The sequence below is a fragment of the Balaenoptera musculus genome, chromosome 16, assembly GCF_009873245.2.
Source record: "Balaenoptera musculus isolate JJ_BM4_2016_0621 chromosome 16, mBalMus1.pri.v3, whole genome shotgun sequence".
NCBI lineage: Eukaryota > Metazoa > Chordata > Mammalia > Artiodactyla > Balaenopteridae > Balaenoptera > Balaenoptera musculus.
In genome coordinates, this window is record NC_045800.1 from 75,777,296 (window position 1) to 75,795,694 (window position 18,399).

Consider the following 18,399-nt stretch of genomic DNA (forward strand, 5'->3'; position numbering starts at 1 on the left):
ACATTTGAGTGTGGGGCGGGGCCTCTGCTTAGGACCTGTGCAGAAGGGGAGAGGCAGCACGTGGAAAGGAGGGCCTCCGGAGTGTAGAGTTCCGGAGTTTGGAGGCAGGGCCATGAGTGAGGGTGTGTGGGTGGGGTTTAGGCCCAGCCTGTTGGAGGGGGTCTCCAAGTGCAGAGGTGGGGCCCCGGGTGGGGGTGCAGGAGCGGGGCTTGGGCTCTGCATGGCAGGAAGGAGGCTCCGAGAGCAGAGGATTAGGCCCTGGAGCCCAACAGGCTCCCCCGTGCCTAAGTGGACAGGGAAAGCGCTGGCCCCATTCCCCTCCGTTCCTTCGTGCCCCTCCCCCACTGTCTCCCTCAGGCTCTCCCCCTTAGCCACTGGACCCCTAAGTGTGGGTGGGTCCTGCTGGGTGTAGGAACTCCTTCCCTCCCCCAGCCACCCTTTGGGGGTGCCGGTCCCAGAGGTGCAGCCTTTACTTTTGCTCCCCCTTCCCCCGCCCCCCACTCCCTCAGTACCTGGGCAGCTGGAGGAGGCCTGGGTGGGCAGAGGGTGAGGCCCGGGATCTCAGCAGGTTCTTGGGGGTCCAAGTGGGCAGGGGAAACCTGGCCACGCTCTCTTTTGATCCTCTGCCCTACCAGTGGTTCCCCAAATTCCCCCTTCTGGCGTGGGATCCCTTCCCGTCCCCCAGCTGCCCTTCAGGAGCTCCAGTCCCCTGCTGCCTCCACTTCTCCTCCCCCTGTACTCCCCCCAAGCCCCATGCCCTACCCAGTCGCTGGGGGTTACTCCAGTCCCCTTAGGTGTCTGCTGTCCCCCACTGGTGCCTGGTAGGTGCCCTAGTTGTGAGGAGACACGAATTCTGCATCCTCCTAGTATGCCATCTTGACTCCCCTGCTCCGCCCCCGTTTTTTCATTCAACAGATATTGAGTACCTATGTTCATTACTCTGGTTTTAGGTGTTGGAAATATATCAGTGCACTAAATTTTGCCCCTGACCTCATGGAGCTTGCATTCTGATAGGGAGAGAAGGATAAGAAACAAACAATTACACATATATACACTTGAAATATGCCAGTAAATAGCTAGGAAATTAGAGAAGGTTAAGAATGATGGAGTGTTTTATTTTAGAAAGGAGGTCAAGAAGGCCTTTCTAATATCATCAACTTGAATAAAATGAGGATGAGAATCATGGGGAGTCTTGGAGGCAGAGGTGACATCAAATGTCAGTCCACCAAGGCAGGGATGTACTTGGTGTTTTTGAGGACACATAAATATGACTATGGATTGGGGGAAATGAGTGAGCGAAGAGTAGAAAGAGTTAGCATTGTAGAGGTAATGGGAGCTGAAATTATGTGGCGCCATTTGCACCACGATAAGGACTTTGATTTTATTCTGAGTGAGATGAGAAGCCATTGGTATAATTTAACCCAGTAAGCAACATATGCTTATGGGTTTTTTAAAATTGATTTCTCTGGCTGCTGAGCAAAGAAAATACTATTGAGGGCAGAGGGCTGAAAGCAGGAACATCAGTCAGAATAGTATTTTAATCTCTGTAAATGTGATGGTAGCTTACCCTTAGTTGGAAGTAGTGAGGAAGAAAAAAAGTGATTGACTTCTGGATTTATTTCGAAGGTGGGACCTAGAAGATTTGCTGTTGAATTGGGCAAGGAATGTGAGAGAAAGAGACGAGTCAAGAAAGACTCCAGGGATTTCATCCAGAAAAATTGGATGAACGGACACCAATTGCCAAGATTGGGAAAATTGGAGAGAAACAACTTGGGAGGAGTTATTAGGAGGTTAAATTGCACATAACCAAATTTCAGGTGATTATAAAATATCCAAGTTTACTTGTGAATAAACATATGGGTATATAAGCAGAGGTTGATTAGGGGAGAGTCCAGGTTGGAGATATTTATTTGGAAATTATCAGCCATGGCAATATTTAAAGTTTTAAAATGCAGTATTTAAAGCTAAGGGATTACATAACATCTCTCCTTAGGAGAAGGAATGCACAGATTTGAGAGGTCTGAAGGCTGTACCCTGGGACACTACCTTTCAGAAGCCATGAGAATGAGAAGACTCAGCAGAAAAAAGAGAAGCAGCAGTTTGGAGATTAGGGGGAAACAGAGAATGTGGGAATGTGGTATCCTGTAGCCAAGAGAAAACAGTGTTTAAAGGACAGAGTGAACTTCTTCAAAGAAGGATGTGTGAAGTCAGCATTGTCTCTATCCCTGCCTGCGAATCATCCAGAAACATTAAAGTAAATGAGCAATATAAACTCCATTTAATAACACTAGAGAACATCTAAAGTCCCAAATCAGTACAAATATAGAAGCTGCAAAATCACTGAAAAAATCAAGCAGGAGTGTATGTATCAGCAGATGGATAAAAAACAAAAGCATTTCTGACGCTAAAAGGAATTGGCAAAGTACTTAGCAGGGACAAAGGAAACGCTCTCAGGTGTGAAACCTAAATGTTTAGATTAACCACAATGTTGGGCACAGGATAGCTGGAGCCTTTTTGGATACAATTTGGTTCTGCAAATCAGACATAGTAGGGCTAAGTGTGGAAACAGACACATAAGCCATGTTTTTCAGTAGCACTGTTGTTTCTCTGACAAGTAAGAAAAGTGAGACTTTCCATCTGTGGGAAAAAAAACCCTCACAGACACCTATATGTGGGGAAATAAACATACATGTTATCTTAGTGGGTGATCCTAGAACACAGAATTTAAAGCAAAAACTTACTTGATAACAGTTAGTTAGGATGTGCAGACCTTAACAGTTACAAATCTGAGCAACACAGAAAGACTGTATCTCTTGATAAGGGGAGGCTAAAAACATAGAAAGGAATATAGTAATACAGTGAATTCTGTTAAAACAGGACATGTGCATTCCTAAAAAATCATTGTTTTATGCAAAATAGTATATTAAAAATCACATGGCAGTGGGAAAATGGGGTTGGGGTATAACACTTAAAAGCTCTGTCAGTGACACATTGAGAGAGCAGTACTGAAGTCTCTAGCTATAATTTTGCATTTGTTTATTTCTCCTTTTCAGTTCTATTGGTTTTTGGTTTATGAATTTTGAAGAATTAATAGATGCATACATATTAGGATCTTTATGTCCTCTTGATGGATTGATCCCTTTATGATTATGTAATGTCTCTCTATCCCTGAGAGAACTCTCTGTTTTACTTTGTTTACTTTGATATTATTATAGCTACTCCAGCTTTCTTTTAGTTAATGTTTCCATGGTATACCTTTTCCCATTCTTTTATATTTAAAGTGGATTTCTTACAGATAGCATATGTTTGGGTCTTTTTTATCTAATGTGAAAACCTCTACTTTTTAATTGGAATATTTTGACCACTTAAATTTAACATAATTTTTGTATGTTTGGATTCAAATTTATTTTGTGATTGTTTCCTATTTGTCTCACCTGTTCTTTTCTCCCCCTTTTTTCCTTTTTAAAATCTCTTTTGGGGAATTCCTTGGCAGTCCAGTGGTTAGGATTCTGCACTTTCACTGCTGAGGGTCCAGGTTTGATCCCTGGTCGGGGAGCTAAGATTCCATGAGCCGCCTGGTGCAGCAAAAAAAAAAAATCTCTTTTGGATTGAGTTTTTTGTTTGTTTTATCTCTACTATTTGCTTATTAGTACTATCTCTGTCTTAATGTACCTTTTAAGTGGTTGCCCTGTGGTACACAGTATACATCTTCAGTTTATCACAGTCTAAGTATACTATGTTACATGTGGTCTTACAGTCTTATAACAATATATTCCTGTCACCTTCTCCCACTTTATGTGATGTGGTAGCCATACATTTTTACTTAGAAACCCCACAATGTATAATTAATATTTTTGCTTGAGATAGTCAGTCATCTTTGAAAGTGATTAAAAAGTCTTTTATTTACCTTTTTTAAAACCATGTTCAGCACTCTATATTTCTTTGTTTGTCTTACTCTCTCCAGTACTTCCTTTAGTACTACTTGTAACACAGGTCTGTTGGCATTTAGTTTTTTTTTATAAATTTCTTTATTTTCTTTATTTTATTTTTGGCTGTGTTGGGTCTTCGTTGCTGCGCACAGGCTTTCTCTAGTTGCGGCAAGTGGGGGCTACTCTTCACTGCGGTGCACAGGCTTCTCACTGCGGTGGCTTCTCTTGTTGCGGAGCATGGGCTCTAGGCACATGGGCTTCAGCAGTTGTGACACGCGGGCTCAGTAGTTGTGGCTCATGGGCTCTGGAGTGCAGGCTCAGTAGTTGTGGTGCACGGGCTTAGTTGCTCCGTGGCATGTGGGACCCGTGTTCAAACCTGTGTCCCCTGCATTGGCAGGCAGATTCTTAACCACTACGCCACCAGGGAAGCCCTGTTGGCAGTTAATTTTCTCAGCTTTTATTTGTCTAAAAAGGCCTTTATTTAATCTTCATTTGTGAAGTATAGAATTTCTCTGAGTGCAGATTTCTGGATTGACATTTTTTTTTCTGTCCTTAGTTTACAGAGCTGATCCACTGTCTTCTGGCTTACACTCTTACTTCCTCCTTTGTTCTTCTGTATTTAATGTTCTGTTTTTTCTAGCTGCCTCCAAGATTTTTTTTATCTTTGGTTTTCAGCTGTTTGGCTCTGATGTTTCTAGGTTTAGCTTTGTTTTGTTTTGTCTGTATTTTTCTTTTTTGTTGTTTTCTCAGCTTCTCAAATACATGGTTGATGTCTTTCATCTTTTCTACCTTTTTTTCTGCGACTCCAGTTACTTATATGTGGCTGTGTTTGATATTATTCCGTGGTTCTTGGATCTTTCACGTCAGGAGAATTTTCTCAGTATTTGTGCTCCATTTTCAGCTTTTAGCTGTCCTCCCAAAGCTGTATTACAGAGGTTTATCTTTCTGCTCTTGCTCTTCCTCCAGCAGTGGGCTGCTACTGCTTGTTACTTCATGCTACACTTCTGGTGGGGGCAAGGGTGTTCTTTGTTGTTCTGATCCAGCTTCAGTTTTAGGTGTGAGCCTGGGCCTCAGCAGTGGGGTTTCCTCAGCATACCTCCCTTTTCTTCAGTGGTAAGAGACTTCTACTTTTGTATCAGTTATGGATTTTGGGCCCAAGATGGGTTCTCTGCTCCTTCTCTGGGGATAGAGTATTTATCTTCTACTCCTGTCCCCCTATACTCCCATACTAGGGGATCCAGATTGTTGGCTAAATTCATCTCAGATTGGTAGCTTGCTTTAAGCAGAAGAAAATGAGTTCTCTCTTAAGAACAAGCACCCTCAATACAGGACATTAGGATTCTCACTTATTAAATATGAGCTTAAAAAAAAGCTTAAAGAAATATATTGTTCGTGAGATTAAGCAGAAATAACAAAATATATTTTCCAACACCTGTTAATTAAGATAATGGCTTTTTAAGATAGTTAAGTGTAAAGCATCCATTCAAAGAAATAAAAGATGAAATAAAATCAGTAAGGAAGAAAGAATGTCTAAATGGCTAGGCAGATTGTAGAATAACCCATTAGAATTTTTAGAACTAAAAATAAGTTGTTGAAATTCTAAAAAATGGATTAAGTACCAGATTAGATGCAGCTGAAGAGACTTTACTAGAAAATACCACTAAATAAATGACACAGTCCAGGTATAGGGTGACAGGAGAAGGAAAATAGGTCAATACATTCAAAGATGTATAGGACAGGGATGAGAAGACAGATATAACATGAATCATTGGATCACAAGAAGCAGAAAGAAGAATGGAGAAGCAATATTTGTAGGAATAATAGCTTAGAATTTTCCAGAAATCATTCAGTAAGACCACATATATGGACACAAAATGCACACCAAGCAGGATAAATAAAAAGTAATATATATTTAAGTACTATTAGTATAACTGGAGAACACTGGATCTTAATAGCAGCCAGAGAGAAAATCAGGTTACCTCCTAAGGAAAGAGACATTGACAGAGACATCTAAATTGAAGCAAAAAATATTTGTCAATCTAGAATAATGAACTCAGGAAGCTATTTTTTAAAGGATGAGAGTTGTCAAAGAGAAATAAAGCCAGATACTAGTTAAAGGCAATATAGATTTTATTCAGTAACTATTGCAATAGAGGAATAAAGTTTCAGTAAAACTGAGCTCAACTCCAAATACAGCAAAGGCAGCTGGGGATTTGTAGCCAACAAGCAGAGTGAAGAGTTAAGTGAATAGAAAATTACTAAGAGGAGACCTCAAGGGTAGGGAGATTCTTGCTAAACTGGCGTAACAGAATTCTTGCTAAATGCAGGCCAAGGGTTTATAAATCATGGTTGGGGCATGAGGAACTTATGGGTGAGGAGATACCAAAGGTGGGTGAGGAGATTGTCACTAGACTGACAAGGATTCTTGCTAAGACTGCTCAGCAGAGACAGACGTGAAAGGCCAAGGTCAAGACCTAGTCAAGAATAAGTCTCAGAGGAGCTTAACTAAAATTTAGTCAAGGAGAGAGTCTTTGTCAGAGTGTATGATTAAATTTGGATTGGTCCTGAAATATAGGAACAATATCTTTTATTGTATAATTTTGTTAGTAAAATTAAAATAGAAATACTACAGGAAGAGAGAAAATGAAACCCAGAGGAGTGCTTGAGATGAGAGGAGTGGTAAGTCATAAGAAATTAGGAAACTTATAGCTAAATCTAAACAACATGTGGATAGAATCATTATGATATCTAATTTGTAAGGCTAAAAAAGACACTATGATAAACTAAAAAATAGTTGCATAATTGAGTTGGGAGGTGATCAAATGGCATTTGATTCTTATTCAGAAAAAGAGGTTTAGGTTATAGAATCACTTTAGATTTTAAGTTAAATATTAATGACAAAATTTAATGGACAGCCACCTAAAGTGGAGAAACAGGTATGTATAACCTCCGAAGTTGTAAAGAGAGAAAAATGGAAAAGATTAAAAAAAAAATCAGTCTAAAACAAAGGAAGAAAGGTACAATAAAAGTAGTAGTAAAACTGTGACAAATATAAAGTAGCAAGTAAAATGGAGACAACGTGACATATTTTAATAATCACCATAATTGTATATAAAAGGACTAAATTTAGCAGTCAAGTTGTCAAATTGGATCTTCAAATAATAAAATAACCTATATCTAAGACATCAGGTTTTAGTAACTTTGTATCTTCAGCATCTTTTGTTCACTCAGCATTCTGTGTTTTATATGTCTGCAGAATATCTCTAACAGGATACTCCAATTCCTCTAATGTGGCAAGAGCTACTATTAAAATCATCATTCACAAATCACAATCTTCCCTACTTATCTTCATTTATTAGGTTCTGTGAACCTACTCTTTTTTTTTTTTTTTTTTTTTTGGCTGTGTTGGGTCTTCGTTTCTGTGTGAGGGCTTCCTCTAGCTGCGGCAAGCGGGGGCCACTCTTCATCGTGGTGCGCGGGCCTCTCACTATCGTGGCCTCTCTCTTGTTGTGGAGCACAGGCTCTAGACGCGCAGGCTCAGCAGTTGTGGCTCACGGGCCTAGTTGCTCCGCGGCATGTGGGATCCTTCCAGACCAGGGCTCGAACCCGTGTCCCCTGCACTAGCAGGCAGATTCCCAACCACTGCAACACCAGGGAAGCCCAAACCTTCTACTCTTAACACTGACATAACAGCATTTTATTTATCTCTCTATCATCCTTTCTTACTGATATTAGATCACTATTATTGTTTTTTTCTTAATATTTATTTGGGTGCATCAGGTCTTAGTTGCAGCACACAGGATTGAGGCACGCGGGATTGCAACATGTGGGGTCTTTTGTTGTGGCACACGGGCTCTTTGTTGCCATGCGTGGGATCTTTGTTGCGGCTTGGGCTTCTCTAGTTATGGTGCATGGGCTCCAGAGCACGTGGGCTCACTAGTTGCAGCACGCGGGCTTAGTTGCTCTGTGGTATGTGGGATCTTAGTTCCCCGACCAGGGATTGAACCTGCATCCCATGCACTGGAAGGTGAATTACTAACCACTGGACCACCAGGGAAGTCCCTAGATCACTATTATTGTTATACTTCTGTAAAAGTGTTTAAAAAATATTTTTATTTTCTCGTTTTCCACTGACACCACCCAAAACATTAACCATATTGTTTTAGTTTGTTCTAGTTTCTAAATGAAATTATACTTTTCCCCCCAAAGCATCTAATTTATCATGTTGGTAACCTGAGTTACATTTTTCCCAATGTGTAATATATGAAATTTAAGTTTTTCTCTTTTAATGATGTTTTTAAAAAATATTTATTTATTTATTTATTTAGGCTGTGCCGGGTCTTAGTTGAGACATGCGGAATCTTTTTTTTTTTAGTTGCGGCATGCGGGCTCATAATTGCAGCATGTGGACTTCTTAGTTGCATCATGCAGGCTCTTAGTTGCGGCATGCAGACTCTTAGTGGCGGCATGCATGCAGGATCTAGTTCCCTGACCAGGAATCAAACCTGGGCCCCTTGCATTGGGAGCATGGAGTCTTACTCACTGGACCACCAGGGAAGTCCCTTTATAATGCTGGCACAAAACTGAGGGTGCTAAACTCCCATTTAATCCTTCCTGAATATCACCCATATATATGCTTTCCTTCCCTACAGCTCTATGTTTGATTTCTATGTACTCAGTGATTCTCATGAATTAATATGTGAAAAGTACATGGAACAGAGCCTGGCTCATGGAGATGGTTTGTTATTTTTCTTGTTGTTATTATCATTATTAATATTTTTAAGCGTTTTTCTTTTTTTTTGTTTTTTTACTCTTATTTTTATATTATTTCTTGATTTTGTTGAACATCTGAGCCAAAGGAGAAAAATAATATATTTCCATAAATAATTTTTTGAGCAAAAAAGAGCATTCTGCGTAAAATTGTATTTTCACAAAACAAGTAATATTTATAAGATGAAAAATACCCAAACTCATATTTAGAATTTAGAAATTATCCCCTCTACATATTAATGACTAAATTAGTCATAGTTCAGTATTTGTACAGCAGATTCATGTAATGCTTCATTTACCATGATAAAAATTATTAATATTCAGAGGGAGCTATACATTTTGCCATTTTGTTTGATTTTATGCATTTCAAAATATAGCACAAAAAAAATTTGTTTTAAAATTTTTATATCCTTTGTAAGTCCAGAACAAAAAAAAAAAAGAAAAGAAAAATCTCTACCCTTTCCTCTAAAAAGCCTTCATATATCCCCTCAAAAAAAAAAATCTCTACCTGTTCCCACTCTCATAATCCTTCATTTCTCTTTTATGTGTTTATTACATTCCACAATATAGTATAGCTGTATTTGTGCATCCACTTTCCACATTTCCTCTACTATGTACTAAGGTCCTGAGGTCAGGATTAAGGTTTATTCATTGACGTGCCCCTCCCAAAGAATTTGGTCTAATAGCTGGTATAAACTCAGTACTAGCATATTTGTTTTTAAATAATTAAGCCCTTTTTGGTTAGTGATCCAAAATGGGATGTTATTCCACTATATAGAATGCTATATTTATTAATTAGTTTTTTTTTTATACTCAGTACTTGCCTTAAGGTGACCATCCACTGATTTTCATTTAAATACTTGTGGTTTTCTATTTCCTTTGTCTTTGTGCTTCAGATCCTGGCTTTACCATTCATGAAACAGAATAGAAACTATATCCATTAAAAATCAGTTTAGAATTTATTGATATAAAGAGAAAGCTTGAAAGTCTCTGTATTTATGTGCTTTTTAACAGTGCTTTGAAATGAATTATTTGTTTTAAATATTGATGATACCCATTAATGAGATATTTGTACATTATTTTCATAATAAAAATTATAGATTTAATAAGCAGTTATTTTTAAGAGATATTTCCAACAAATCTTGGTATTTCCCATTAGCTTATAATATATGTGTATACATGTTGCAACATGTATTTACTTTAGTTTATTTTTATTTTTATCCTTTGAAGTAAAAATATTTTGATAAATTTTAAAATTTAAGCTCAAGGTTCCCCAGCTTTTATGAAATGTTTCTTGCTTGTTTTGATACACATTATCTGCTGTAGATTCTAATTCTTGATAGTGTATGGATATTGAATGAGGCTGTTTTCTTATGTATATTATGCTTTCTCCAAAGAGAGCATATCTTATTTTGTTATATAACTTATAGTGGATATTGGATCATTACTTAATTGTTACTCTTGATGAGTGAGAGGGCCTTTATGTTGATTCATTCAGAAGACACTACAAGGAATTAACTTCTCAATGCACATATTGAGTTATAAACCTTTAGATTCTTGTTCAAAAATCACAGGTTTGAATAAAATTTGAGATTTGTGTTTTGAAAAGCACACTGCTTGTTAAGGACCATTAATTCCATATCCACTCAAGGTATTCAAAGGAAATCAGAGGTAAACACTTGTAAGACCATGGGTTATAGTTGGGAAGAGAAGGAAAAAAAAAAAGACAACTGAGTATTTTAAATTTCAGCAGTTAATAGAGAATGTTTATGTTACAAAGGAGTATTGTCCAGTGTTGTGATAGAATGAGATGTACAGAATGTAATGAATTTTAAATTTCAGTATAAATAGAACTTGAAATTGTAGAGATGTTTGTAAAGACATATTTGGAAGCAGATATGAGACAGTGTCATTTCCCTGATGTTTAATGTTTAAGTTCTAAGCAAAGCCAAAATGGGAATGTAAACCAGCTTAGTGACAGTCTTGGTTGAACTTGAACAATTTCTGGCAAATTAATAGTCTGTCATTTCTAGAAAGAATACATTTATTATGGCCTTGTGGAGTGATAGTGTGAGTACCCAATATGAATATAGTTGGAAAAAGTATTTTTTTCCCCCACAATGGTAACTACAGTCTATTTTGTCTAATGATGCTTGGAGACAGTGGGCTCTGGACAGGTTTTTGAACAGGGTCATCATTGTTATATTGCAAATACTGAACAGGAAGATAACAAGATGAAGTCTAGCTGAGAATTCTTAGGATAAATAAATGTAAGTATCAGTGAATATTTTAGGTCAGGTCTTCCATGGTTTTAAATATAAATAAAACCCAGAAATGTAGAGATCTGGATTTAAAAGCAAAAAAATACATTAACATATTAAATTTGTCACAGAAAATTTAAGATGAGGAAAAGTTAGCATTTGATGGTTGGATAGGTTAACTTTTGCAGAAACTCTTAGAGAATAACCTGAATATACTAAAACTAAAAACAAATGGATCTGGCCCTCTGGCAGTCTTTCTTGTCTCTTTGATTTTACATTTCCTGGTAGACATTTGTATTCTTTGTAAGTCACATGAGTAGAGAATGAATAAGAAAGTAGGCTACAGGTCTCCTTAAGCAGGAACAAATTGGTGCTTTTCCATAAATGTAATTTGGTATTAACAGGATAATAAATTAGCAATATATAAGAGAAAATAAAATAATTTTAAAAAGAGGAGAATTGAACTAGAAACATGTAAACCATAGAGATTTAGCTGCAGTATTTTAAGTATAAGGAAATCATGTAAAGTCTAATCTGTATCCTTCAAAAGATCAAATCAGTCCTCTGATATTTCTCCAGGGTACTCTTACCTATTAATCCTTGCCTCTCTGGTTCTCTGCATTTCCCACACCTGGATCAGTCATTTTTTTTTCAAAGTCTGTCTTCCTTTATTCACTGTGATTTGTATTTATTTTTACCCTCTATATTAAGTCTTGAAGTACATATTTATAAATTGTCAAATGTAGATGGGTGCATTCTAAGTTTTTATCCCCCATTTCTGCTCTGTCAGGTTTTGTTTATTCTAAGCCAAAAGGATGAGGGGCATGGACATCTTGGATTACTCTTATTTCAATAAACTGAGTCAATCATATAAAAGGGCATTTGTATGTAAGTGTAAGTTTATCATAATTGTAATAAAATTAATAACTTATATTGTTTTTTTTCTCTTTTCCAGAAGTCTGCAAAGTTGATAACCAGCTAGAGCAGAGTCAGGAAATCCAGGACAGACATTTCGGGCAAGCTCCGTTTATCAACAACAAAACACTGACTATAGAGAGAGGTAATGTATTAGGAAAAATGTTTAATTTCAGCACATACCCAGTTTCTTCTGTAAAAATACCTTGTAAATGTGACACAAGTGGTATGAGTTTGAAATATATTTCAGAATTAATTATTGAGAAAAACTATTTAAGAAAGAAGTCTGATGATCTCAGCACATATGGAAAATTATTCCTTCATATTAACCATGAAAAAACTCATGTGGGAGAGATACCTTATGAATTCATTCAAAATGGAAAGTACCTCAGTCATAATGAAGACTTTATTCCATATGAGAAAATTAAAAATGTAGAGCAGTCTTTTGACTACAAACAACGTGGGAAAGATTTCTGTGAGAAGACACTTTTCATCACATATAAACAAGCTCACAAGAGACAGAGTCCTTGTGAACATAGGGAATGTGATAAAGCATTCTGTAATTATTCAACCCCCCAAAAAAGAGAAAGTCTTTATAAGTTTAATGAATATGGTAAAACCTCTGAGAAATTATCTCTCTTGAAACATAGAGTTCATTTGAAGGTGAAAGATTATGAACATATTGAAAAAGTGGATAATTTCAGCAGATCAAATTTTCCTGACACAGGAGAGAGAACACTTGAATGTAACAGCCTGGGGGAACCTTTCTGGGAGAAGTCAGTTCTTAATGTAACTCAGAGAAGAGGCATAGGAGACAATGTCTATGAATGTAATGAATGTGAAAAAGCATTCTGTGAAAAATCAAAACTCACCAAACATCAGAGACTACATACAGGAGAGAAACCCTATGAATGTACCGAATGTGGGAAATGCTTCTCTAGGAAATCACTTCTCACTTTACATCAGAGAATCCACACTGGAGAGAAGCCCTATAAATGTAATGAATGTGGAAAATCCTTCTCTAGGAATTCACACCTCATAATTCATCAGAGAACTCACACAGGAGAGAAACCCTATGAATGTAAGGAATGTAGAAAAAGCTTCTACCATAAGTCATATCTCACAGTACACCAGAGAATTCACACAGGGGAGAAACCCTATGAATGTAATCAATGTGGGAAAACCTTCATAAGCAACTCAGTTCTCACAGTACATCAGAAAACACACACAGGTGAGAAACCCTATGAGTGTAGTCAATGTGGGAAATTCTTCTCCAGGAATTCATACCTTACAGTACATCAGAGAACTCACTCAGGTGAGAAACCATATGAATGTAAGGTATGTGGGAAAACCTTCTGTCATAAGTCAGATGTCACTAAACACCAGAAAACTCACATAGGGAGGAAGCCCTATAAATGTAATGAGTGCGAGAAAACCTTCAGTCGCAACTCAGGCCTAAAAGTACACCAGAGAACACACACAAAGGAGAAACCATATGAATGTAATGAGTGTGGGAAATCCTTCTCTGAGAAATCAGTCCTCACGGTACATCAGAGAATACACACAGGGGAAAAACCTTATAAGTGTAATGAATGTGGAAAAACCTTTTACAATAAGTCAGATCTCACTAAACACCAGAGAATTCACACAGGTGAGAAACCCTATGAATGTAAGGAATGTGGGAAATTCTTCTCTAGAAATTCATACCTTACAGTACACCAGAGAGCTCACACAGGGGAAAAACCCTATGTGTGTAAAAAATGTGAGAAAACCTTCTACTATAAGTCAGACTATACAGTACATAAGAGAACACACAGAGGGGAGAAGTCTTCTCACTGTGATCAGTGTGGGAAAACCTTCACTTGCAATTCAGTCCTCAGATCACATCAGAGAACTCACACAGGGGAGAAGCCCTATGAATGTAATGAGTGTGGGAAATCTTTCTCTGAGAAATCAGTCCTCACTGTACATCAGAGAATACACACAGGGGAAAAACCTTATAAGTGTAACGAATGCGGGAAGCCCTTCTATCGTAAGTCAGATCTCACTAAACATCAGAGAATACACACAGGGGAGAAACCCTATGAATGCAGTCATTGTGGGAAAACCTTCAGTTGCAACTCAGGTCTCAAAGTACATCAGAGAAGACACATAAGGGAGAAACCCTATGAATGTATTGAGTGTGGGAAAACCTCTAAGAAATCAGTTCTCACAGTACATTCAAAATTACATACAGGGGAAAAAATCTTTTAAATTTAGCAATGAGAGAAATCTTAGTATCTAGCATTTCATACCTTGAAATACTATGGAGAATTCACACAGAACATGACCCCTATGAATGTAAAGCGGCAAATTTTTTACCCTAAGTCATATTCCAAAGTAAATGAAAGAGTAACCATAGGGGAAATTACTATGAATGTAATGAATATCTATTAATAAGACAACTAAAAAGTGAATACATGTAGAAGAAACCCTACTAATGTATATAGGGAATGTGGAGAAATATTATAAGTTAGGGCTTGTTAAACAAATAACTTACGTAGGAGATAATCCTGTGAATCAAATGTATGTAGGAAAATGTTCTTCCAGAACTTGGCCATTTCTAACAGTCAGATAAACCACACCTGGGGAAAGCTGTCAACATCTTGTATTTTTTTGAAAACTTCATACACAAGTTGTACTTACTGTATGTCAGGGAAATAATAGGGAAGAGACCTGAAGAATACAGCAAATATAGTTGAGCCTATATCAAGAAATGTCATTTTACTGAACAAGACGATGTTGAGATGAAGTCTTAAAGATGTTTTGAATGTGAAGGCTTTAACAGAATTCAGACTTTATTATATCTGAAGATTGTATTGAAGGAAGTCTGTCAACTTAGGAAATATGGACAGAAATTTTCCTTTAGATATGATGTTATTCTAAAAGTTATGTTTTACACTTATTTCAAATCTTTTAGTAGAAATAAAACTGAAAATAGACATTTATAAAAATATTAACTGGAATATGAAGCTTTTTTAAAAGCACAAATAAATTGAATAATCTTTTCAGTCTCTGATTCTACTTTTGGAGAAACACGTATCAGCCCATGGCCTTCCACATCATGAGCCATCACATGTTTTTGATGAGTCTGCACCCCAACTATGCTATTACCCATGCAAATACAGTTGGTCCTTCATGTCTGTGTTTTCTTATCTGCGGTTCTGTGGTTGGTTGAATCCACATATGCAGAACCCAAGAGTATGGAGGGCCTACTGTAAAGAACTTGAGCATCAGCTGATTCTGGAATTTGAAGAGGTGTCCTGGAACCAGTCCCCAGCAGATACTGAGGGATGACTGTACTGCCTAATTGTCTGGTTCATCCAGGGGCCTACCTCTAGGGGATCTCAGAATGGACTAGATCCCCAGAACAATTGCCAGGATCAGCCAGGGGCAGCATTGAGACGGCTTCTGCTTCCTCTTCTTAGGTTCAGTAACTGGAAACATTGAGTGTGAATGACGCTAGAGTACTGGCTAGAATACTCTAGGACATAAGACCTCAGTGCTCCCATTTAAATTTACAGGAAGCTTTTCATAGCACATTCTACATCTTATAACTGTTACCACCTTCCACAGTATTCTAAATTTGGTTAATACTGATCTCACATGTCTCATTACTTTTACAATAATACGCACATATTGTGTGTATGTGTGTGATATAACATCGTTTTACAGGTATATCACTGGGAACATGTTCTGCAACTTTTGTCTTCAAATGCATGGTTTTGGTATTTATGCATGTTGATATATTTTGCTTTAGTTGATTCATTTTAATAAAACGTAATATATGGGGTCTTCCGTGGCAGTCCAGTGGTTAAGACTTCACTTTCCAATGCAGGGGGTGTGGGTTCGATCCCTGGTCGGGGAGCTAAGATCCCACATGCCTTGTGGCCAAAAAACCAAAACATAAAGCAGAAGCAATATTGTAACAAATTTAATAAAGACTTTAAAAATGGTCCATATCAAGAAAACTTTTTTAAAAAAGCATAATATATGACTATGTAACTATAACAATATTGTCCATTTTTCTGTTTATGATTTAAAATCTTTTCAGTTTCAATGTAAAGTAATAAGGTTTGAGTTTTTTTAAAATCAACTTTGAAGTATAATTTAAATGTGGTAAAATATACCCTATTTAAGTAGCTGATTTAATGAGTTTTAATAAGAGTATAACCATATGTAATCACTCCTGCAATTAAGAAAGACAGCATACCCATTATGCAGAAGGGTTCCTCATTCCCTTACTCAGGCCCTCCTGGGCTGTCCCTCTCCTTTCTGGCCCCTGGCAAACCAATGATCTGCTTTCTAGCACTAGGTTAGATTGATTTTTTTAATTACATTTCACATAAATGGAATTATACAAGATGTCCTCTTGTTTGTCTTCTTTCATTCAGCATGATTTTGAGATTCATCCATGTTTTAGCATGTATCAGTAAATAACTTCATTTTTATTGCTGAGTGGTATTCCACTGTATGCATATATTACAGTTTTTTTATCCATTCACCTGTTGTTTTCAGTTTTTGATTGTTAAGAACATAGCTGTAATGAACTTAATGTGCATTTTTGTGTAGACAGGTGTTTTTATATCTCTCGGTTAAATACTTAAGAGTAAAATTTCTGGGTTGGTAGGGTTATTATGTGCAATATCAAACTTTTTTGAAGTGGTTGTTCCATCTTACATTTCCGTCAGCAGTGTGCAAGAGTTGCAGTTGTTCCACATTTTTGTCAATGCTTGGTATTGTCACTTTTTGATGCAGCCATTCTAAGGAGTGTATAGGTTTTTCATTGTGGTTTTCATTTATATCCCTGATGAATAATGACGTTAGGCATCTTTCACTTACTTACTGGCCATTTGTGTATCTTATTTTGTGAAGCATCTGTTCATATCATTTGCCTCTTCTTAGTTTGGGTTGTTTGTCTTCTTATTATTGAGTTATAAGAGTTCTTTGTTAATTGTGAATATTTTCCCCAGTCTGTGGTTTTTCACAAAAAGCTTTTCATTTTGATGAAGTTCAGCTTATCAGTTTTTTCTTTTCTAAGAAATCTTTGCAGATCCAATGGCATCGAAGAATTTTTCCCATGTTTTCTAAATGTTTTAACTCTATGTTTAGGTGTATGATCTATTTTGAGTACATTTTGTATGTGGTCTATGTTAAGGGTCTAGATTTATATTACTTCATTTGAATATTCAACTGTTTCAGCTCCATTTGTTGAAAAGACTACCCTTTCCCCACTGAATTAACTTGGCATCTTTTAAAAAATCATTTGATTATTTGTTTGTGTGTGTGGGGGGGTCTATCTATGGACCCTTTATTTTGTTCCTCTGACCTTTATATCTTCTTTACACTGTCTGTGTTTCCTTATCTTTATAGTAAATCTTTTTGGAAATAGTATAATTTCTCTAACTTTGTTCTCCTGTTTCAAAATTGTTTTGGTTATTCTAAGTCCTTTGCATTTTCACATACATTTTAGAATGAACTTGTCAATTTCTTTAAAAAAAAAAAGACTGCTTTAATATTGTTTTATGCTTTCACTGACTCTATAAGTCAGTTTGGGGGAAATGGGCCTCTTAATAATATTGACTCTTCCGATCCATGAATATGATATATCTCACCATTCAATTGGTGTCTCGGTGAAAAGAGAAATCTTAGCCTGTGGAGGCAAAGAGGCTTCCTTGACAAGGTGCTTGTGCTGGTTGGGTCTCTCTTGTCATTTTGGCCCACCTACCTCTGTTTCTTGGTAGGGGAGGGGAGTGCCTCCCCAGGCTGCCTGTTGTTGGATGGGATCTTCTAGATCAGTACCCTTTGCCAGCGGTTCTGGCTTGCCTGGAGCTGTCAAAAGGACTCCCTTTTAATCTGGGGAGAAGAATGAGACTACCTACTTTCTGTTGCTAGGTTGAGGGTTGGGAAACAGTGAGTCTGGATGGCCTTCTTCTGTTGAGTGGAGGGACGTGCAACAGTTGTTCCTCCAGTCCTGGGGTCATAAACCAATTTTCCTTTTTCTTAACACTTTACACAGTTCACTGTTGATTGTCTCATATAATTTCATAGGAAGAGTTTTACAGAGAGGAGCAGGGAGAAATGGCTCTACACCATATTGTATAAGCCAATAGTTTGCTTTTGTTTTTTATTTATCTCATCTATACTTTTGGCCTCTTTTCCTCTCACCTTTTTGAATTTGAATGTATATTTTCCATATTCCATTTTATCAGTGCTGTTGGCTTATTTACTATACCTCTTTTTTAAATTATCATGTAGATGTTTCTTTTAAATTTACAGTATGCTTCTTTAATTTGTCAAGTCTACTTTTAAGTAATAGATCATTTAACATTTAAAATACATGACTGTACTTAAATTTCTCCTCTTCACTGTTCTTATCACATTTTCCATTTCTTTGTTCATTATCAATCTCACGATATACTATTGTGCTTACTTTAAAATTTCTTTTTAAATAAATTTGCGTGAAAAGTATTTTATATTTGTCT

At 37.0% G+C, this 18,399-nt stretch overlaps 1 protein-coding gene across 5 annotated transcripts in view; it reads left to right on the forward strand.

The window, feature by feature from the left end:
• LOC118882820 (zinc finger protein 33B-like) overlaps nucleotides 1-15,691 on the forward strand; it is a 57,874-nt gene extending 42,183 nt beyond the window's left edge. For all 5 annotated transcript variants that reach the window (XM_036829152.1, XM_036829149.1, XM_036829153.1 and 2 more), the window contains one exon: nucleotides 11,916-15,691. In XM_036829152.1, the coding sequence (XP_036685047.1) occupies nucleotides 11,916-14,128 (2,213 nt within the window). In that variant the 3' untranslated portion in view covers nucleotides 14,129-15,691. The remainder of the gene's footprint in view (nucleotides 1-11,915) is intronic.
• The last annotated feature ends 2,708 nt before the right edge of the window (nucleotides 15,692-18,399 follow it).